Here is a 24587-nt window from a genome sequence, read left to right as displayed (position 1 = left end):
AATGTGAGTTGTCTGATTGAGCTGCAATATGTTCAGCTGTTGCAGAACATTTCGTTCTCTAAATCCTGTCATGCATGCAAGGAAAAAGCACCACGGGACGCTTTTCAGAAATTACACTCTGAGTTTATCTGGATTTTAAAATGTGCATATAACAAGAAACTCGTGTAAATGATAATATAAAGTGGATTCGGTTTCCCCTGTTACTATTGGACCATTTAAATGCTCTGGCTTGCTGGAGTAGTTGTAAGCAAAGACACAGAGATGACCCAGTTTTCTATGGAATTAGAGTTTGGTTCTGGATTGTCTCTCTTAGACATTCTCATTGTCAAGTTTTTCTGGTACACAGCTCTGTGAAGACATGGAAACACTGTAAAACATAAAGGAAGGGTCCAAATATAGACACAGACAGCTCCATCTGCACAAACTCTGGTCTTAAAATGTTTCCAAGCTTTCACTGTTTGCACTGTGGGAAACGAATGAATTGGTGTGTTTGACAAATTTGGACTGGGGAAGCATTTCTGAATTTTCAAACCATTTTAAAAGTGGTATGGTTTGAATCTTCTCATTTTTAATGCCCCACCCCCATGCCCGAAAGGTCCTTGCTTCCCAGCTGTGCCTAAAATTCTGGAAACATTTCTGATACAGAGCTGTTGTTGTCTGACATTTAACCACGGCTTTTGAGTCGCTGCAGAGCTGGAGACAGGAACAGGAAAATACAGAAATCAATAACATTTTTACAAGCCTGTGAACTAGGCTCCACATGTCTTTATGACACTGTGGTAGTCAGCCACTTGTCCAATCAAGCAGACTCATAGAGTAAAGAGTGTCCTGTAAGCACACACACACACTCACAAACACTGCAGGATTGGATTTCACTGTCTATAGTTTCATTTTACTGTAGATGATTTTGCTGATGCGACATGTTTGCACACATTCAGGTGCATTTTCATGACAACTACAGATCCATCTGAGACAGACTGGGAGGTACAGCCTGAAGCCCTAGACAGTTACAAATAGTTACAATTAATTTCAAATGGTTTGTCATTTCCAACATGTGCATGTTCCCAGGGAAGGGCTTTCTGTCAGTCAGGCTCCTGTAAACAATCAAACACGCTAAGTAGTCATGAACGCTCAGTATATCAATAATTATGACAGTAGCAGTGATGGATATTTCCACTTTCTGTAAGCTGTACAGACTCAAAACACAGAAGATTTATGATGGACTTGAACAGACTGACTAGCAACATTGTCCTTAAGTTTGCTTTATCAAGCTAAAGATAAAAGCTCATAAACATGAAGCCAAAAAAGAAATGTACCACATAAAGCATATATTGTTTTGTGAATTTTCAAAATAAAACTGATTAGGTCTAATCTGATGTGTGGATGATTAACCTAATTCCATTATATCCAGTTTGGAGAAATGAGAAGGCATTATTAGGATTATAAGGATTATTCGGGTTTTTCTTAGATTATTACTGTATAATCACTTTGCAGTCTTTTTTTAAACCTATATCTTGTTTTTCAGCAAACTGGTCTGAGTCTTAGGTTCACCTGCGCTCTTACTGACATGGATACAGCTTTGATACTGACCGTTACCACAGAGGTTAGCGCGACAGAGAAAACAGCGCTGCAGAGTTAGGGTCTCCTGATTTATCACCTCTGCAGGGCCACAGAGTCAGCAGGGAGCAGATGTAATCATAGTGATTCGGTAAGGGAAGCTGGATGGTTAATGGAGTGGTAGTGATTAGATTAACAGAAGCTGCTGGGCAATGTAGTGTTTCGAATTGAGTTGGTAGGACGTCTGTGCGTGTTTGTGTGTGTGTTGATGTTTTTAGGCGGGCTGTAGTAGGCTTTATAATTCTGTCAAGTTTTATCACTGCTGTGGGTTCTCAATCTGGCGTGCCCATGCAATCATTGCCTTGTAAATCACGTAAGTACAACACGTCTTTACTGAGCAACATCCAGGTTTTCATTCATGCACCTCAGTGTTGCAGCACTGACACTGCCTCTTGATTGCAATTTAAGCTAATTGCAGAAGATAAACTGTGTTGTAAAGTGATAACATGCCAATAAAACAATCAGCAGATGCACACTAACGCACAAATGCAGATGAGATGAATGAAATGAGAGCCTCCACTAGTACAAGCTGCAAGAGCTGTGGCTAATATCTGCTAAATGGAGAGCTCTCTTATTAAGATGTTTGGATAGCAAGTTATTTCCAGTTGCTAATCAGTTGATCGATCAGATATTTAATATCCTGTTAACAGCAGCAACACGTCCATAAAACAATTAGGATGTCTTGTTTCAGGGTAAAGGGCTGAAAGCCTTCTGAAATATTGTAGAATGGGATCACATTTGTATTCTCAAGCACCCAGAATGAGGACAATAGAAAAGGAGCACAGACAGAAGGACTAGATTGCATGCTTGATAAAAGAACTGCAGGTGTTCTGCTGTTTGCTGGAAGAAAAGGGTTAGGTGAGGTAAAAGTGGTCTAAGCATAAAAATAAAATAGTCCTAAGGTAGAAGAGAATGATGTCACCTGCATCTTGAATCTATTTCTGTTTTGTGTGTTGGAAGAGATGTCAAAGTGTTTAACTTGGTTCTTCATGTGGAGTCCCACAAGGCTCAATGTTATGCTGACATTACTGAGCTTTCCTAAAATCCTAGCTTTTGTAAATAAATACATTTGAGAAGTTGGTATTGTACGCTTTCATTGCTTTCTTGATCTAAATGAAGAAAAGCAGCATACCGTGACTTTAAACTAAAATGAAAACAGAAATGCCAAACTTTCTAAAATTAATAGTTAACAGTTAAAAACGTGTTTAAAACGTGGTTTTCTATAGCAGGCTGACGATTAGGTCTGATTCTGTGTCGTCACGTGGGCAGACATAACTGCAGAAACAGCTGATGGGATGTTTTGCTGTTACATGTTTGCCATGTCAAACCTGTTTCTTCTCTGTTGCATCAAATTGGGCAGATTTGATTTCATACAGAATTCAGTGTTTTTATTTTATTGATCACTTAACCCCTCTGAAGGTTAGCTCCATTATACATTTCAGCTCTTTCGTCAGTCTTGTATTAGACTTCTCAGATCTGACATCTAAACCCTGTTAAAAGGCTTCCTTTTCAAGCTCAAGGTTTAACTGTCCAACACTGCAGAGCAAACACTTGTCTCTCATTTGTCAATGCTACATTTTAATTTGTAATGTTTTTCATTAGCTCTGTTTATTGATTCCTTAAAGGTTTTGGCCTATTTTATAGCACTGTTGTTTCTGGATACTTTTAAAGTGTTAACCTTATTTTCTTTAATTGTATTATTTCCATGTAATAACTTGAAATGTGCACATTCAACTAATTAAAGATTTATAACAGGAAATAAATCCTGGTGCAGTTTATTATGGGACTTTTCCTTACTCTTCAAATATTACATAATTGTTATACCTTAAATAATATTGAAATAAGATCATGAGTGTGTTAGTGAGAGATGTAGAGGTGTGACAGATGATGCGCGAGGGGGGCGCAAGTGTGTGCATTTGCATATATGCGAGCATGTGAAGGCATATTGTGTCAGTGAGACACTTCTGGAATTATCTAGGTCACAGTGGATTAATTTTTAATTTTACTGTAGTGAGCTACAGTAATGCTGGCATATTAAAAAGCTGAAGACATCTGCAGCTAATCTCATCTGATTAAAACAAAAGAAGACACAGTTCTTTGGTTCTTGTTAGAAATGGGATTCATACCAATAACGGCTAATAATCATTCAGCCTCTAATTGTTCATCATTTCCCAGAGTCCCCAGGAAGTCCCCCCATCACAAAATTTCTGTAGGCTGTGTGAAATTATGAACGTCTATGCTTTTACCCGCAGGAGATGGGGACTTTAGAAAGGCACTGCATCATTCCCTCACATTTCAATTTAGTATCAGAGAAATTGCTCGTAGCTCTAGTAAATGGATAATAATTTAACAAGTGATGAATAAAAAATTAGATGTGTCTTATAAATCTCCTGGTAACTACAGCTGCTATCCTAATCACATGAAATTAGCTTGTCTAAAACTAGCATCTATAGCACGGTCACAAATATCTATGTCAAGAAAATGCCTGTTAAAACTAACTACCACATAGCCCGCTGACATGTTGGTGCAGGCAAAGAAAAATCTCAAAAACTGTGTATAAAGGATGATTCTCACTGTGACATCATCCATTGATTTCTGGTCATTTTTATACCATTTTTATACATTCTGACTGCAGCCATGTTGTTTTTTCTTTAGTGTTTTTTTAGCAGACGCGAGGCCTTTCACACGGTTGTCAGCTACATCTGTCCCAGCCCCACACATAATTTAACAACTTTGCTTCCCTTATAAAAGATGAAATGAAAAACCACAGTTTTTGAGAGAGAGCCAGGCTATAAACATGATCATTTAAAAGCTGAAGTTGGGCATTTTTACATGTCAGTCTATAGAGATTAACCTACTTTGGATGCTAGCCTATGACTGTCATTATATTATATTATGCTGCTATTCATACTGTCATTATATTAATGCTGCTATCCTGTATATATTGTACATACTATTGTTTGAGTACTTACGATTGTTTTTTTGTACTTTTTATATTTTACATTTATATTTATTATTGAAACTTGCACCAAGGGAGTGGCACTCCAATTTCGTTGTACTCTGTACAATGACAATAAAGGCTATTCTATTCTATTCTATTCTATTCTATTCTATTCTACAGAGGCTACTAAGTAGCGTGCTAATGCGCCTTTCACATCTTTTAGTGTTAACGTAATTGTTTGTTTTCCACAGCATTCAGATATTAAAGTTTCTCATGTCCTGCCGTGCACATTGCTCGAGAGATGTTAGCCACAATGGTCCTAATACATCCGCTGTTACTGGCTCTCACTGGGTGAAATTAGTTCCGTCAACATAAACGATTACGTCGACACGTAAAATACGTCGACGTAAAAAAATGTGCATCGATGCGTCGTCACTTTCAAAACAGACATGGTGGCAGTGAGTAGTGGCAACATGAGTGAGGCAGCCGCAGTTGACTTAAATCACTGTACCCGAATACGCTAGTGATGGGATTTCCGGCTCTTTTTAGGGAACCGGATCTTTCGGCTCAGCTCACTAAAAAGAGCCAGCTCTTTCGGCTCCGAACCGGCTCTTCAGGTTGTTTTGTTGCTTTAATTAATTTGTTATTAACAATGATATAAAATTATGTACAAAAGGAATTACTAATGTAAAAAAGTGGTTTTATTTATATATGTTTATATATAAATATATGCGGTGGCCCCTAGAGACAAAACACGTACAAACTCCAAAACACATTTCTAGCATGAACTGAACTTCCAAAACAGAGCTACCTAGATCACCTAAATTACACAATTGAAAGCATGAAAGCATATGTGTATTGTTTGTGTATTTATACACAAGCATTAATATATAGTCAAATAATAAAAATTAAAAAAAAGTTCATTTACCTGTTATTACCACACACCAAATCTGGTCGTTGGTACTTGCTGGCTTGTGTAGCCACTAGGTAACAAAAGCTCAACACTGCCCCTAGCATCCTGGAGCACTTCTGTTGTCGTTTGTACGCGCTTCAGAGTTTGTACGTGCTTCGTCTGTAGGGGCCACCGTAAATATACTTTTATTTACTCCACATACAGTGGGGCAAAAAAGTATTTAGTCAGCTACCGATTGTGCAAGTTCCCCCACCTAAAATGATGACAGAGGTCAGTAATTTGCACCAGAGGTACACTTCAACTGTGAGAGACAGAATGTGAAAAGAAAATCCATGAATTCACATGGTAGGATTTGTAAAGAATTTATTTGTAAATTAGGGTGGAAAATAAGTATTTGGTCACCTCAAACAAGGAAAATCTCTGGCTCTCACAGACCTGTAACGTCTTCTGTAAGAAGCTTTTCTGTCCCCCACTCGTTACCTGTATGAATGGCGCCTGTTTGAACTCATCATCTGTATAAAAGACACCTGTCCACAGCCTCAAACAGTCAGACTCCAAACTCCGCCATGGCCAAGACCAAAGAGCTTTCGAAGGACACCAGGAAAAGTATTGTAGACCTGCACCAGACTGGGAAGAGTGAATCTACAATAGGCAAGCAGCTTGGTGTGAAAAAATCAACTGTGGGAGCAATCATCAGAAAATGGAAGACATACAAGACCACTGATAATCTCCCTCGATCTGGGGCTCCACGCAAGATCTCATCCTGTGGGGTCAAAATGATCATGAAAAAGGTGAGCAAAGATCCCAGAACCACACGGGGGGACCTGGTGAATGACCTGCAGAGAGCTGGGACCAAAGTAACAAAGGTCACCATCAGTAACACACTACAACAGCAGGGAATCAAATCCCGCAGTGCCAGACGTGTTCCGCTGCTGAAGCCAGTGCATGTCCAGGCCCGTCTGAAGTTTGCCAGAGGATGATACAGCAGAGGATTGGGAGAATGTCATGTGGTCAGATGAAACCAAAGTAGAACTCGTCGTGTTTGGAGGAAGAAGAATACTGAGTTGCATCCCAAGAACACCATACCTACTGTGAAGCATGGGGGTGGAAACATCATGCTACGGGGCTGTTTTTCTGCCAAGGGGACAGGACGACTGATCCGTGTTAAGGACAGAATGAATGGGGCCATGTATCGTGAGATTTTGAGCCAAAACCTCCTTCCATCAGTGAAAACTTTGAAGATGAAACGAGGCTGGGTCTTCCAACATGACAATGATCCAAAACACACTGCCTGGGCAACAAAGGAGTGGCTCCGTAAGAAGCATTTGAAAGTCCTGGAGTGGCCTAGCCAGTCTCCAGACCTCAGCCCCATAGAAAATCTGTGGCGGGAGTTGAAAGTCCGTGTTGCTCGGCGACAGCCCCAAAACATCACTGCTCTCGAGAAGATCTGCATGGAGGAATGGGCCAAAATACCAGCTACTGTGTGTGCAAACCTGGTAAAGACCTATAGTAAACGTTTGACCTCTGTTATTGCCAACAAAGGTTATGTTACAAAGTATTGAGTTGTATTTTTGTTATTGACCAAATACTTATTTTCCACCCTGATTTACGAATAAATTCTTTACAAATCCTACCATGTGGATTCATGGATTTTTTTTTTTCACATTCTGTCTCTCACAGTTGAAGTGTACCTCTGGTGCAAATTACTGACCTCTGTCATCATTTTAAGTGGGGGAACTTGCACAATCGGTGGCTGACTAAATACTTTTTTGCCCCACTGTATGTTTATATATAAATATATGCGGTGGCCCCTAGAGACAAAACACGTACAAACTCCAAAACACATTTCTAGCATGAACTGAACTTCCAAAACAGAGCTACCTAGATCACCTAAATTACACAATTGAAAGCATGAAAGCATATGTGTATTGTTTGTGTATTTATACACAAACGTGCTTCGTCTGTAGGGGCCACCTTAAATATACTTTTATTTACTCCACATAAAATGTAATAAATAAATCATATAATACAAAAATCAACTATTCACATTTCAACTTTTAACTATTTAAATTTTCAGCTTTTTCCTTTTACAAATTTAAAGTGAAACAACACAAAACACTGCAAACCACAACACAATTAAATATGAATTATAATATGAAAACAAAAAGAAGCTGCATATTCTCTGTCATATGGTCCTGCATGAATAAACTTTCTGAATCCTTTATCATCTGCAACTGAAAATAGTTGTGGATGATTACTATACCTTTTTAATGTGACGTTGTTGTCCCTGGCTCTTTCTCTGTCTTTCCCTCCCGCTCTGTTCCTGTGCTACTGAGTGTAACTACCCCCCCCCCCCCCCCCCCCCTTCCCAGCGTAAAGCACAAGGCTCGCATGCTGAGTGAAGCGGAAAAAAAGTGTGAGAGAGAGGGTGAGAGAAAGAAGAAGAAAAAAAAACACGGCCCGCGATAAGGAGCCGGCTCGCGTCGTTCACGTCAAAGACCCGGCTCTAAGAGCCATTTCGTTCGCGACCGACCCATCACTAGAATACGCAGTTCTACAGTATGGGGATATTTTAACAGAAAAGGAAGTGACTCAGTCGTTTGCCAGCTTTGTAAGGTGGAAATGGCCTATCATAAAAGCATGACAGCTATGCACCAGGACCTCAAACGCATCCAGGAGCAGCTTCTGCAACGGACAAACCGTCTATACAAGTCAAAAAATGGGGAAATAATCAGTAATCGAATCAAATCAAAATATAATTGGATTGAAAAATTAATCGTTAGATTCATCGATGCATCGAAAAATCAATCGCTAGATTCATCGATTAAGAAAATAATCGTTTTGCCCAGCCCTATTTGCAGGCTCTCTCAAGGTCCCACTGAGGCATTTCAATCAGGTTCAGTTCAGAACTTTGACTGGGCCATTGTAGCATCTTGATTATTTTCTTTTTCAGCCATTCTAGTGTAACGTTGCTGCTATGCTTGGTGTTATTGCCCTCTTCAACATTATGCACTCCACACTGTATATAAATGCCACTTGTTCTGCACATATTCAACTCTGTATATTTTATATATTTTATTATTATTATTTTTTTTTATTTTTATTTTTTTTACTATTTAATTTGTAAAAATGTGTATACACACACACGCACACACACGCACACACACACACACACACACACACACACACACACACACACACACACACACGTAGGAAAATATTTAGTATACACATCCAGAAATGCATACACTATTATATATTGTACATATATTTATTAGTTTCAGGTTGGCCATTCTTGTATTTTGCTCGTTTGTGTTGTTGTGTTTGCACATCTCTGTTGCTTGTGGGGCTCGCACATAAGAATTTCACTCGCATGTGCTGTGCCAGTGTGCCTGCACATGTGATGTGACAATAAAAGTGATTTGATTTGATTTGATTTGATTTGATCTTGCACGGCCCAGTTTTGGCCAAGCTTTAGTTGGCCGACAGACAGCCTCACATTTGACTCTAGGATTCTGTGGTATACAGGAGTTCATGGTCGACTCCGTGACTGCAATCTAAACCATCACCGATCCACCACCGTGCTAACAGTTGGCATGAAATGTTTGTATTGAGATGCTGTGTTTGTGTTTTGCCAAATTTGGCGCTGCTCTTTAGGCCACACCTCTCCACTTTAGTCTTGTCTGTCCAAAAAACATTGTTCCAGAAGTCTTGTGGTTTGTTCAGATGCAACTTTGTAAGCCTAAGCTGTGCTTTCATGTTCTTTTTAAAGAGACAGTACAAATATTAATACAGCTTCACTATAAAGAAACAGACAGACAACAAACAGAACAGTAAGCTGTTAAATTAAAACTGACACTGCCGTCTCTGTTGCTCTTCCTTCAGTCTTTGCTGCTGATTCGTCAGGAGATGGTGGTTTCCCAGAAGCAGCTTGGTGAGTTCTGTGAGGCTCTGAAGCAGTACCTGAAGAACGTCTCCGCTCAGAGAGACTGCTTTCAGTAAGTTTCACTCATATTTTTACAAGTGCTGTGCTGCGGAGAGGAGCACTGTAACGAGTATGATTTTAAATATTTAATGCGTTCCATTTTCAGTGTCAGGACCTCACTGTTTTTCACACTTAAGTGCTCCCTCAAATATTCTCTCCTTTGATCTTTGATTGTATCTCTGGTTCTGAATGTTCTAGGTCATAGGTGTCAAACTCTGGCCCGCGGGCCAAATTTGGCCCGCAGCCTAATAACATTTGGCCCGCGAAGCCATGCCAAATTACTATTAGAGCTGGCCTACTGGTATTATACAGCTAATATATATATTGTTTAGTATTAAGCTTTGCTTGTTCCATATTCAGTTTTTCAGCAAAACGTGTTTGAGTCCATAAGAAAAGATTCATTCTTATATCTGGAGGAAGATTTTTTTTTTCAATAAATATTAATGTTAGCCCACGACTTTGTTCCAGTTTTGAATTTTGGCCCACTGTGTATTTGAGTTTGACACCCCTGTTCTAGGTCATACACCAGAGGTTCAGCTCTCACAGAGTGCCTTTATGAAATCATTGCTTTGAACTCCCAGGTGTTCATAGTAATACTGTGCTGCACAGCTCATGTGTACTCAGTTTATAATATTGTACCTGTATAAAGTCTGATATACCCGTGCTGTAACTGATACAGACCTGCCGTCCATATCTCTTTGAACCTTGGGGTGCTGTGAAACGGACTGTAATATCCACTGCGATTTTTCCAATCCCGGCTTAATATACAGTATGCATAGTTTATAGCAGTGTTCTGCATATGTCCTTGGCAAAGCTTAAAGGTTCTGACTGTGGTGCATTACATTTTCTGCTACCAGTTACTGCAGTCTGCACTGAACGGGGCTGCAGCATGGATGAAGGAGGTGTTAATCTTAACAGCTAAATGTAGCAGAGAATCCTTATTGTTAGCAGCAATAATACTGGGAGTCATTCAAGACTAATATTATAATTAATTTCCCAACTTAAACTGAGAGAGTTGAGAGAGTGCAAAGCTGGTTGATAATCATCTTCTTTTTCTCAATAGGAGTGATCCCCTCACAGATATTCAACACTGCCATTTGCTCTATATATAAAGTCAATGATCATAGCAGCTTTAAGAGCTGCTCATCTGATTGTAGCGCAGGAGCAAGTGGAACTGATGAGCAGGATCTAACTAACAATCAAACTAACAATTCCAAAGAATTGTTACTGGGAACCAGTTCTCTACTAGAACCATTCCTACATCTAACCGAAGTGCTGTTTATAACTGCAATTGTTTAATGTACTTCCAACTTATCACCAGATGTTTTGCACCAGGATCAGACATAAAAAAGATGTTAAATGCACCTCTAAAACCCAAACTGCTGTTTGATCAGGTTCCTGTCACATCTACATATCATACACCAGACTAATTCCAGACAAGTTCTTGAACTATAGGGAATGAATATCCCTCACAGTAATCATTAAACTAAAAAGATATGTCAATTTGACTAGGTAATATGCCTTCAAATAAGTCTGTTCACTCACTAATGTAGCTACAGACAAGGTTCTTTGGTATTTTAAGGGCTTTGACATTCATAATAAACAGCATTTTGAAGTTTGACTAGTGGTTTGGCAGTTTGATGCTGTTGGTTTTATTTTCTGCAGCCTGCCTTTGCCGACTGGGGAGGGTAACCCTGACCGAGTTTGAGCAAGAAAGAAAAAAAATCTGCAAAACACACTAACAGACTGCTGAAGGTTTCTGTGCTGAAAAAAGATAAACATAGTAAAAAAAAATGTGATGCATAATAGTCAAAGGAATTGTGTAAAAGCACCTGAAGATGGATATGTTAAATCTTGTCCTTGTGCCTTGTTGCTCTGAACATCGTAGCATTCTTTTGTTGTATTCTAAGAATTAGTTATGCTATTATCCCATCATGTCCTTCAAAGTCTGTAGGAGCTTTAACAACCTGACAGAACAAACCTTACTTAAGTCACACCTTCTCATGAAGGACAAGTCCTAATTGCAATCAATAAAAAGCACACATGGCTAAAAGGAAAAACAGGTGCAGCAGTAAGGTAGGTTTGTTGTCATTGCCAGATTGCATTTTGTGGTATATTTTTTATTTTATAATAAATGTGGGAGCAGCACAGTAATTGTAGGTATCTTAATATAAATAATGCAGCAAGGTTTTCAGATGGAAGCTTGCACATTATCTGTGCAAAGACTTCTGTCTTTTTCTGTCTCTGGTGTGCCACTGAATGCCTTTTTCCCTCCTTTGTCAGTTTTTAATTTCATCGTTGCCTAACTGTAATATATAAACTTTATTTAGTCTCTGCTGTCCTTGCTCATTATCATTTGATGTTTGGTTGTGATTAGAAGCACAAATTCTATTAAATCCTCCAGCAGAGCTCAGACAATTCAAGTTATTTCTTCTGACACCCTATAAAGATTTAACAGGCAGCAGCTCCTGTCCCTCAGTGCCCTCTACAGGTTTAGAGCAGACCTGCAGACACACACACACACATAACAGTAATGTCTTTTCACACTGCTGGTAGCCTGCATGTACAGCCGGCAATAAAAGCAGGTTAGGTTACAGAAAATATTGGAAGAAGGGAGATGGTATTGTGATTGTCTGAAAATTGTGCTTGAATGGGAAGAATATACAGAAGATTATTTATCAACTAAAAGTCAGTGGAACCATGGCCGTGGTTATTTTGAGGTAAAAAAGAAAACATACTACCACTAATCAGAGTCATATGGAGTGTTCTCTTAAAATAATCACCTTATGAACAACTTGTACACTCTGTCTCTGAAAAACAGATGGGTAAAGGCTTGGGCCCTACGCAGGGGTTATCAATAGAGATCAGAGTAACTGAGGCAGCTCAGATGGTGCAAAGACCATTGCTTAATGCCACTCCGATGGAAAGTGTCCAAGAAAAAAAAAAAGAGGGGGAAAAAGTTGCTCAGTCTTTGGCACAAAATTCCAGATAAAGAACAAGAATCTTGGGAGCACCAGCTTTGATTAGATATGACTAAGATAAATGTGTTTGGCTGAAAGGAATCCCACATGCTGTGCATGAATCTGGCCTGGGCCACCACAGTGAAGGATGGAGCTGAGACTGTGATCATATAGTGGCTGCATGAGACAAAAAATAGATCATGTTTATAAGAGATTTCCTATTGCAAAAAATATGAACGGACCATATGACTGCCTTTAGAAGTTTAGCAAAAGAGGACTCTTCCAGGGTGATAATGACATAAAGCACATTGCTAAACAGTGTGTATATATACACCTTATTTTGTGTGTGTGTGTATGTATATATATATATATATATATATATATATATATATATATATATATATATATCAAGCTCCAGTCCTCGAGGGCTGGTGTCCTGCAACTTTTCCATGTGTCCCTGTTGCAATAAACCTGAATAATATTAGAACTTGACTGCATGCTGAGGTGGCAATTTAGCCATTTGATTTATGTTACAGCAGCTGAGTGAATGAACATGGTGCAATAAAAGTACTTTTAGAAGTACATTTTTTCCAAACACTTACATTTACTTGAGTAAGGTTAGGGGTTGCCACTTCAGCATGCTGTCAAGTTCTATACTCTTGCAAATGACCTACTAATTTTATTCAGGTGTGTTGCAACAGGGACACATGGACACTTGCAGGACACCGGCCCTCGAGTTTGAGACCCCTGAGGTAAAGCATCTGATAAAAGTAGTTTAAAGTCAGTCATGTATGATAACTACAAAAAAAGAGAAGTAATTTTGTCTGCTGACATCACCCAAAATACTATCTTATTTCTTTAAGTCATTGATGTAGCTCGGAATCAGAGTTATAATCCAACTACTTTGAGCATATAGATTCTACTGAGCAGTATACTGACTTCTGTATCTGTCACGGTCCTGAGTCTGATCACTGTTTTTTGTTTTGATTAATACTAACTTGTGTTTGGTTTAATTCTGGTTATGCCTCTTGAGGTTTTCTAGTTCTTACGTTTTGGTTCCTGTTTTATTTTGATAGTCCTGCTCTGTGTTCCCCACCTCGTCTGCCCAATTAGTCCCAGCTGTTTCCCTGCTGTCTCCCATTCCCTGATTTATCCGATGTGTATTTTAGTCCTCTGTCGTCCCTGTTTTGTTGTCGAGCTGTCCCTCGTAGCTGTGTGGTTTTCCTGTGCTCCGTGTTCCCTTGTAACTCCTAGTTTCCTGTTCCCTAGTCTTAATTTCAGGTTTTCCAGTTTAGGTTTTATTTTGTCGTCTTCTAGTGTTTTAAAGCAAACTAAAGCTGCCTTTTTGAGTTCATCCCTGTGTGTACCGAGTCCTGCATTTGGTTCTTTCTCCTGCCTGCCACACAGCGAATCACAACAGCATCATCTTTTTAGTTTTTGCTAAGCTCTGAGCTCGCACTATGAAAATTGGAATCCTTGAAAGGTAAAATTAAAATCATGCCGGTCCTGAGACTAACCCCGAGCAGGCAGACGTGCAAGTGTAATTTCACGCAGAAACTGCACCGCACAGAGTGATCTGCTCAAACACGTCAACAGCTGCTTGATTTCAGAGCCAGAAAATTACCAAGAGGCACAAGTGCATATAATGGACCAAAGAAAATTGCTGGCATTAACAGCACCGAGTCTTTGAGTCGTTTTCTGCTTTTGTTTCTAAACCTAATTCCATTTGGGACGTTATATTGTTGGTCAAATGGGCAAATGTTAGGCATATAAAAACACATTAACATGTCGACATGTCCATAACATGTTCCACTTTTACCATTGAAGCCTTTAAATGCGGCGCTTGCTGTGAAAACTGAGTTACGCTGTTAGCCAAGTGTGACAAAGTTCCCATGTGCACATTCACCCTCCTTTGGAATACATACGGAGGAGCCCGAGTTCATTACAGCAAAGTGTACCATCCAAAATGTCTCCATAACATCCCACATAATAACCTCTGTGCATTGATGATCACACTCTGATAGATCTTATTTGCTATTCTTGGTGTTAAGTGCAGTGACATCAATAAAGTCCGAGATGCGATTTTCTGAAATATAAACTGTTATCTCGTGTCTGCTTTGTCTCCTTTACAAATGTATCCTTAATGTGCACTGCTTCACCGTTCTCTATCATGAATCCAACGTCTCTCACCCGTCACTTTCCATATCACCTTCTGTCCACTTTCATCCTCTCATTCCCATTTTCCTCTGCCTCTGCTCCAGTGTGACTGCAGTGCGTCTGCCAGATGGTTTATCCTTTGTCGTCTATGAGTTCTGGGATGGCGAGGAGGAGTGGAAGAGGTGAGTTTTAATCGTTTTTGGCTCCAATTTTATTCTTAATCCTGAGCTCTATCCGTCACATGTGCCAGTATTAAGAACTTTTCATTTTCCGAACCCAGGCTCCAACCATTGATCCAAAGCAACTGACAGAATGAAGCATCTGTAAACACGGAGAACAGCCTCAAAGTGATTCATTCCCCGTGCTGATCCACTTTGAAAGCATTAAAAGTCATTACTGAGCGCAGACATTCATATTGTTTAGGATATTGCCTTTGAGTCAGCACTCTTGGTCCCCTGAAAGTGTTTTGGAGCTGAGCACGCCGTTCCTTCTTATCCCTGTTCTAATTGATTGGTGATCACCCAATAAAAGGAGCTCTCACTTTTCTTCTATTACTGCCGTGAGCCTGTTTGAAAAAAATCCTCCAACATTTAATTAACATTGTTCAGCCATTCACGTGCTCCAGAGTTGCTGAATCACTCAAGTTGCTTCAGGTCATTGTGATTTAGTAATGGTTCTGGGCACAAGGAGAGGCTGCTGATGTAGTTGCCTGCTGATCCAAGTTTCTGCTCCACTGCTCACAGCATCTCCCCACCATTAATATTTCAAATCTTACAGTAAAGGCTAAGGGCCGTGCAAAGTGATTAGAGTCCATGTGTGCTTTTGAGAGGCTGTGTGCAAAGTCAAGACAGATGTGTGCATACTGAAATGCTGTGTGTCATTTAGTGTGTGCATGCTCTCCTCTGATTCCAGGCACCTCCAGTCGGCTCCCAACAAAGCCTTTCAGCATGTGAAGGTGGATACACTGTGCCAGCCGGAGGCTGTGTCCTCTGTAGCCGTGCCAGGTCAGTGGTAAAACAGTACAACTAGAGAATAAAACAAAAGCAGTGTGACGCTGCAGCTGAAATGTCCTCCAAACCATTTGTGGATTGGGACCAATGACCAGAACGATATCTGGATTTGAAATACTTTGTGATATTTTCTCGAGAACACAAAGAAGACAAGACAAAGTTTCCTTTTTCTCTGATTTTTACACATTTGAAGTAAAATTGCCAAGTTTTTCCTCTTTTGCAGTGATAAATAATCCTTTCAGATACTTACAAGCCTGCTTGTACAATATTACAGTTACATGTAAGAAAGGTCAATCTTTGTTGCCTGTAATGTTTGTTTGTCAATTTATTTCGATCATGTAAACAATAAACAGGTACATTTAGCAAAGAAAATAAGAGAGAAAAAAATACTACACAAAATAAAGTTAATACATTTCAATATTGCTTCTGTTCTGATTCAGTTACATGTCGAAAGGGAGTGGGAAGAAGTACACGCCTATTTAATCCCACCCCTTCGCCATAAGTTATCAGTTAATATTTAGTCAGCTTCCTTACTGATATAATCTGTAATAGAAATAACAAACAGATTTCTGATATATACACTATATAATATCACATCATGAAATGTTTCATGAAATTACACATTTTCCATTTCTTTATAGTTCAAGAAGATCTTTATAACTCTTTTTGAATTGTTTTATGTTTGGACATTGCTTCAATTCCATATTCAAACTGTTCCACAGTTTCACTCCATGCACAGAAACACAAAAGCTTTTTCTTGTAGTATGTACCTTCCCTATTTTGAAGTTACAAAAACCTATACAAACTGTGAACTCAGTATATGGACTGTGCGCAGTCTGATGTGCCAGCCGACATTGGGCACACAGAAATATGCAGTTTTAGGAACCCCACATTCTTCCACTTGGTCTCAAAATAATTCTGCAGCATGATAATGACTCCAAACATAAAGGCAGAGACATTAAAGTACTACAGCAGATGGTATGGCCCCCACTGAGCTCTGACCTCAACAGTATAAAGTCAGTTTACATAAAGAGACCGAAAAAAAAGTTCAGGAACAACCTTCCTACCACAGAGAACGGAGGATGACTTAAAGACAAACAGTGGGAACATCAAAATATTTTTTGGTATCATTACAAGATTAATGAATAAATCTAAATCTGCCATTATGATTATTGATGAATCCTCATTTTGTCTTGTATGTCTAGAACATCAGAGAAATATACTGATTTAAGTTCACAGAAGGTCATGTCATAGTCGGAGGTTATGTCTAAATACAGTTTAATATAATTCATATACAGAATGTTATTTCTGCATGGTTGTTAGTTGTGGTGCATTAAAAAAAAATACACTACCAATTTTCATCGAACTAGTTACTCCTTTAAATTTTCATGAACATTTACATCAGATTCTTTCTGATCAACTTGGATCCAAAATCTGTTTCTTGGGGTTCCTGAGCAGTTGCTGACTTACCCTAGTAGTAGAATTATCAGTAGTGCAGGTGATACTGAGATAACACAATATGTGCTAATATTACTATAAAGGTGTGATGCAATAGTACACAGTTGCAGAGCAAGTGTTCTATATAATGCTGAGAAAGTGATTAGTTTGTTCAACAACCCTGGATGTGTTATGTAAAATTTATAGGCATTATCTACAGAAACCTGGCTTTGGAATCTGCTTCATCCAAAACAACTGATGCTGGCAGGCATCCCTGCGCCGAGTCGCAGACTGTCAGTGACCAAGCTGATACTTGGCTGACTGCCTGTTTTATTGTCTAGTAATCACTTTTTTGTCCATTTCTCTTCTTGGCACTCTTCTTTCCCCCACGCCTGTTCTGCTTTCTTCTCATTTCCATTCAATCCATTTTTTTTGCTCACTCTCCACATTGTTTTTTCACTCTGAGGCACGCTTTCTTTAAAAACTCCTTCCTTTCGAACCTTTTTCTCACTCGTCATCCCTCTTTCTATTTGCAGCCGTCTGGTGCAGCGTGAACAGGGACTGAGCATGAAGATATTCGACTACACGCCAAGACTCCTGACACTCCTCACTTCTTTAACTCCTTCCCCTCCAGCCCTAAAACCTTTTTTTCTCCTCTGTTTCACCCACCCCAATCCCCACAACCCCCAAACTCCCTCAACTCTTTTTGTAAGTACATGTTTACATAGTGCAAATGAATGGTGTCAACTGCGGTGAAAATTGAACAAACAGTGCATTTTACAACGTGAGATTACTAAAACATGTTTGCATCTCATCATGGTAGTTTGCTGGATTTCAAGATTGTGGATTACTTCATGTACATGTTTCTAATAGCTTTGAGCCACTGTAAGGTGGAGATTGTCATGTAGCAAGGACCCCGAAGGTTGAGTTTTCCATGTAGCAGCTTTTCAGTAGTCAGTTTGGGAATGCAGCTGATCACCACAGATAGCTCATCTGTGTAGCTGTCACTTTATAGTAGCTGCTTATTATATCTGTGAATATATCGCAGACTTTTGTTTATTTATTTATTTCATAACTGACCAAATTACCCTCGCATCAGCCATGACATTAAAATGAAGACTCGAAATACCTAGTTGACAGATTAGTTTGCGTTCTCAGGAAAACGGAGAAGTCTTTAGCTAGCTGTCCTCTCTTATGGATGTTATTTACCCAAAGCCATTTAAATATGACATTTAGCCTAGAATTTTATCTGGGAAAGTGAACACTGGCTCTGAATAAACAAGTGATTTTAATATGAGAGAAGAACCACTGAAGGGTAGAATAATGCGGTCATTTTACTGTACAGTTCCAGCTGTTCACCAGTTCATGAATAGGAAAAAAACAGATGTGCTATTATAGAGCAGTGGTTCCAGTAGTAACTTTAAATCCTCACATAACAATCAGTAGATGACCCCATAAGGCCACCTTTTAAGGTTAATAATCTTATAATGACCAAGTATATTTTATCTCCTCCATAATTTTCCGATTTTGTTGCCTTCGTTTGTTCTGTTCACTCTCTTAATCTCTTTTACATTCACTCTGTATACAATGGCTGTTCTGAGGGTAATGTCTCTGATGGTTTACTGGCTGTTACACGGTACTGTTTCTTTAAAGCACAGCTAATCCCTGTGAAGAATGATGTCGTTTTAACCTGGCACCAGTAGAAGAAGGCCAGCTGATGTCAGTTCTTCTCAAGGATTTGCATGTGTAGATGCTAACACAAATTCCCGCTGGTGTTTTTCGGTGTAGTTTTATTTTAACTAAACACATTTAAGGGATAGTTTCTGACGCGACACGCCCGCTACCTTGAGAAAGCGACTGCTTAGAGAGACAGGCAGCACCTCAGTGTTCTCCATGCAGATAAACACGGTTTGATTTTTGCCTTCTGTTCATGCATTCCTTGTCTGAATTGGTGATGGGTTGCTTATATTAGCTGTGTAAGTCTAGTGGAGATTGTACATATGAAAATGTTGTTCTGTTATGATTATATTTGCCTTTACTGACATCTTTTAGTGCTATGGTACAAATCTTATCCTCAGTGAAAGTGGCAGTAGCTTCACAGGTGCTGCAGCTTCTCTAACCTGTTTGTTTGAATCCAAATAGCTACCATCCGAAACAGATATATGAAGAACACTGAATATAAAGCCTTAAACATCACCACATGGTTGAGCAGGTAAAGGATTTTAAAAGGCAACTTCTTTTTGATGCATTTTAAATTCCCTGTAAGCAGAGAATTCCCCACTTTCGGTGTAGACATCAGATTGTGTTTCATTAATATATGACATTATTACCACGATGACAGGTCTATTCAGCTATTGAACATCACTGAAAGAATAGCCTTGAATTTGAAATAAACCTTCACAACACTTAGCATACTGTAGCAGTTAGATGAACCACCTCGGCATTAATATCTCGAACACGTGATCACATGTATTGCCACTACTGAACCCACCTTTAAGTGCAAAAAAGTCAATGAACAGGAGGATATTATGGAAAGTTACAGCTCTTGCAAATTCCAGGACATCAGGGTGAAATGGAGGACGGACATATTCGACCTTTACATTAAAACCCAGATGAGCTTATTATTCGGACGTGACATCAACGATATTGTTCGGTAAAGTCTGAAAACCGGCTGAGTTCAGTCTTCACTGCACATCAGCCCACACACACTGTCAAACAATCAGATTAAAAAAAGCACAATGTAAAAATGAGTGAATATTGTGACTTAAGCATAGTAGAGTATATTAGAGGTCAATGAGTATGATGAGAGTATGTAGAGATATATTACTGTCTAACTGGGTAAAGACTTGTTAATGAATCACTGCTCCGTTACAGCATTATTCTTTCAAAGGTGCCATCTTGCCATCCACCTCACTGTTGAGTCTATTCTCTCTTCACCTGTGAAGACAGCGAGTCTGTCATCTGCTGGCACTGTGGTGGCAGTGAGCGGGGATCCAGCTACACTGACACTAATGTTGATTGTTACCTACTTTTAGAACTCCGGGCTGCGCTCAGCGGGGCATGACTGTGTGACACGTGGAAGTGTTGAACATTATTACATATATGGTAACAGAAATATGTATAACAATAGGCTTGTAGAACAGGCATGCAAAAGCAGTATTGCATTATCTGTGAAAATGTATTTACCAACCTGTGAGTGTCTCTTTTAAAGGTACCCTGTGGAAGTTTGGACCACTAACAGCATTAAAGAGCAGAGATTTCACAAATATAGCAATGAATGTGTTAAACAGTGTATGATTTGGGCTATAAAGAGATCTGCTTTGTTTTATAAGGAAGAAAGCAGCGTAAGAGGGACTATTGCTGTGCCACTTATCATCTAACTTGTTGTTTTGAAATGGTCCAACTAAAATGAAATTTGCAGGGTTTAAGAATAAATCTAGGTGCTAATCTGGACCTGATAAAGTTTCAAAACCAAGTCTTTCAGAGGAATTCAGCAATGCAGTGACTTCTGCAATTATCTGACTTCTGAAATTAAAGTATCAAAACCTTAAGTAACTAAGTAGAGACTAAGTTGCAAAATACAAAAAGTACATTGATCATGAGATGTGTCTGTCGGTTCTCCGTCATGCAAGTTAAGGTAGCCTTGAAAGCTTGAAAAGAAGACCACTTAAACACTTAAAGTACCTTGAGGTGGTCAGGTTTGACTTGATCTGTTAATACAGCCTGTATAGTGTATGCAGTTACTACATTAACCCCACAAGGTGAAAGGTTACCCAATAACCACCTGCTTAATATTAAAACCACAATACTTTGACAAGAAAACTTCACAGGGTACATTTAACCTCTCACTTGTTGGAACAAAAACCCCAACATATACATATATATCTCAAACTCCAATCCTATTTGCGTTCAAGAAGGAGCTACTGTATTCTCAATACAAACAAAGCCATATTGCATGGATTAGTGTTTACATGTAAGTGATTTACTATACTGATAGCCATAGATTTACAGTACTCAAGCCTGGCTGAGTGCAACCCACATGTTCTAATTAAGGGATCTCCCTTTGTGTACATTGTGCCCAGCTTGGCTGGGTTGTGTATATGAGATCGATAGTAAGTGAATGGTCAGAAACACCAGTACTGTTTCCTGTTGATACATTCCTGAATGTCCCTCAGACTGTGCAACCTGTTCTTTTTCTATCCTCCTACTTCTCAGTGCAACCCGTGCTTCGTCATACAATGAAAGAGTTATGCCACTGAAATGTACTGAAGCATGGCTGAGCAGAACGTTTCCTGGTAACATTGTGAAAAGATTAAACGGCAGAGGACCTACAACATGTTGAGATCAGGCCTTCTGTAGGCGTGGATTAGTTTATGTAATTGTTGTGATACTGGTAAACAGGAAACATGTCACCTGGTTTACCTCAAGAAACCTAACATAGACACCATAAACGTGACACCATAGACTATACATAAAAGATGGTCATAGCCACCATGATGTCACCAATCGGTTCTTGCCTGTGGCTCTATGATGCCAGCCAGACTCCTTTCCTTCCTCCTGCAAGTGCATGATGGGATGCAGGCCTGATTCACAGAATCGCTCAATTCAGTTAGTTCACCTTAAACACAATAGCTAGCCAGTGCCAGTCTTTTCACCCAAGGCAAACACTCAAAAAACTAAAGTCATGAGAGAATGGCATTAACCACAATGTTGGTCTTCGGTTTTTAAGATGGGTTCTTAAAAATGATATCCTGAAGGTCATCAACAAGTTTTAGGCATATGCAGTGCAGCATTTGTCTCCACCCTGCTCTGCAGATACATCAGACAGAATGTATTTCACGAACCTGGAGCTCCTCTATCTAGATCCTTTGTAAAACCAACTCAACCTGGCCCTAAAGGCACAGAGTAGGAAATACAATCTGCATGGGTGATCATGACCTACCCTACCATCACAAGTATTGCAAACCAAAGAAGCACTTTAAGCTCTACACAAATGACCTCCTTAGCCATTGCAATATATACCCCAACTACTCTGAACCACTAGCAACCTTTGCTATGGTGACTGAACAAACACCTTAAAAAGAACTTCCCAAGAACACCAGAGTGCAGCTGGCATGAACCCAATATTTGGCTTCCCTTGCAAGGTAGAACCAAGTCTCATTATCTGAGATTTCTATATAAAGACTGCTCCCTTTGCCGTCACTCAAGACATGCAGGCTACATCCATCTTTTATTTAGAGTCTATCCAAGAGAACAAGCCAATCAGTAATTTGCCAAACTGACCGACATCATGGCCATAACTCTTCCTTTCTATGGCTGTGTTCTTTTCTATTCTTCAACTGAGTGCATGTCAACTGAATGTCCAGTAACTTCTTTGCTGTAGTATTAGGCAATGCTACTCAATGGGTTTTGTGCATTTCTTACCTTCTTTGTTTTCTAGTATTCCTATGAAAGAGACAGAGACTTAAATCTATTATATAAAATATATGACTAGAAAAATGGCATTCAAGAATGAACATAACTTTTATGGCAATGTTTAATTAAATATTAATTCTTAATGTATGTTTCAGTAAAAAAAAAAAAAAAAGCTTTCTCTTCTTAAGTGTAGAGACTTATTGCAGGGATGCAAGTATTATATTTGGTCTTTAAAGAATATCTTGTTGAAATTCTAGATGATGTAGAGTGATGCAATTCAATAAAACTATAAAACTGAAAACTGTGCTGTATGGCTTTGATATTAAATGCTGCTGGTTATTGGGAATTGTGCTTTTTCTTTTCCTTCCTGTGTAAATGTTGTGGCAGATGTGTGATTTGAACTTTGAGCCATAATATGGTAATGTTCAGTCTGCATGCACACTACAAAAAATAAATTATTATGGGTTTATCTGGTGTGAAACCTATAATGTGGTAAATGTTTCCCTAGCATGTGCTCCAGAATAGCTTTACTCAGAAATACGTTGGACACAAAAACTTAACACTGGTGTTATACATCAATCATACAGAACAAGCATAGCACTACATTAGCTAATCAGCAAAAATGTCCATCAATGTCTACGTACAACTCTCAACTCAGTGCAAAGTAGTATTTAGACACCATTTAATCACAAGTCATTATCTCTCTTTTTTCCCACAGTGTGCGTTTTGTACTGTCTTCCTCCCATTACCGCCCCCCCAGTAACGGCCGCCCCTCCCTGATCCTGATCCTGCCGAAAGGTTTCTTCCTGTTAAAAGGGAATTTTTCCTTCCCACTGTTGCCAAGTGCTTGCTTAAAGGGGGTCGTCTGATTTTTTGGGGGTTTAAAGCACCTTGATGTACTGCTGTTGTGATTTGGCACTATATAAATAAAATTAAATTGAACTGAATCCCAACAGGACACCAGACGCAAAACCTTGTAGAGCTATTCAGCAGTGCTGTTGAGCAAGTTAATTATAAAGTTAAATATTCATGAGGTAAGCCATTAAATTAGTAAAATAAAACTGCAGACCAGTAGATCACTGGGGGGAAAACTGAGCATGCTTCTACCAGTTGGTGAGTGGCTGCAGGAGATGGTTTACTCTTCCTTGCTCACAGTTTTGGATGCTGAACCCATAACATCCTTGTGATTGCTTTGGATAGGTTATTGCTTTTATATTGTGCGTAACCCCCAATGATTCAAAGTGCAGGCTGCTATTCAAACAGAAAATAAATAAGTAAAATAAGTTTACAATTTGCTTTATTCAGTTGTCTTTTTCTTTTGTCCAGTAAAATTAATGTCATGAAATGGCTGTGTGCAGGCAGGAATAGGACCCAGACGCAAACAGGACTTTAACTCAAAATACAGCTTTATTCGCTGAATGGGGGAAAAGGTGATACAAAACTAAACTGGGAAATTCATAACTAATCATACGGAGAGGCACACAAGGAAACACAGCCAAGAGGGAGGATGCGACAAAGGACTGAGGGAGACGCATAAACACACAGAAAGATAACAAGGGACGTGAGAGCACACAAAGAGCGCAGCTAGCACGAATAATCACAACTAGAAAGGCCAGGACCAAACACAACATGACCTACACCAGAGGTTCCCAAAGTGTGGGGCCCACCCCCTGGGGGGGGGGGGGGGGGCGCGGTATGAAGATAAAAAAGAAGAAGAAGAACTCTTGGCCACTGCTAGCTTAATGGACAGGTTTCTGATGGAGCGCCCACGCAAACGCAAAGCAGGAGATGAAGCATCGGCAAATATGTTTCCAAACCAACTTCCTTCCAAAGACTAGAAAATATGGTGAAGCAAATCTTCCCTTTGGCTTCACCTGCACAAGTGCAAAGGTAGGTCTCCCCTGCAGAATTGGTTTTCCCTGTGTCGGGAGCAGCGCTGGGCTCTTCAAATCACGGAGAAACAGTATCCGACATTCTTGATTTTTAGTTCACAAACACTTCTTGTAATAACTAACTACTCCTGACATTTTGGAGATGTTAGCTCTTTATACAGCAAAGTTACAGCGGGATACAAATAATATCAGGCTGATCCTGCCACAATTTGTTCCCTTGGTTCAAATCGCGGACAAACGGTATCCCACAGTTGTTTGTT

The 24587-nt window shown here is 39.4% G+C and overlaps 1 protein-coding gene across 1 annotated transcript in view; it reads left to right on the top strand.

The window, feature by feature from the left end:
- necab2 (N-terminal EF-hand calcium binding protein 2) overlaps positions 1–22904 on the top strand; it is a 151684-nt gene extending 128780 nt beyond the window's left edge. The window contains exons 10-13 of the mRNA XM_026172965.1: positions 9357–9469; positions 14678–14755; positions 15486–15577; positions 17557–22904. Of these exons, the coding sequence (XP_026028750.1) occupies positions 9357–9469; positions 14678–14755; positions 15486–15577; positions 17557–17585 (312 nt within the window). The 3' untranslated portion in view covers positions 17586–22904. The remainder of the gene's footprint in view (positions 1–9356; positions 9470–14677; positions 14756–15485; positions 15578–17556) is intronic.
- The last annotated feature ends 1683 nt before the right edge of the window (positions 22905–24587 follow it).

Source organism: Astatotilapia calliptera, chromosome 7 (assembly GCF_900246225.1).
Source record: "Astatotilapia calliptera chromosome 7, fAstCal1.2, whole genome shotgun sequence".
In the NCBI taxonomy this organism is placed as follows: Eukaryota; Metazoa; Chordata; class Actinopteri; order Cichliformes; family Cichlidae; genus Astatotilapia; species Astatotilapia calliptera.
This window is presented reverse-complemented; position numbering and strand designations above follow the sequence as displayed.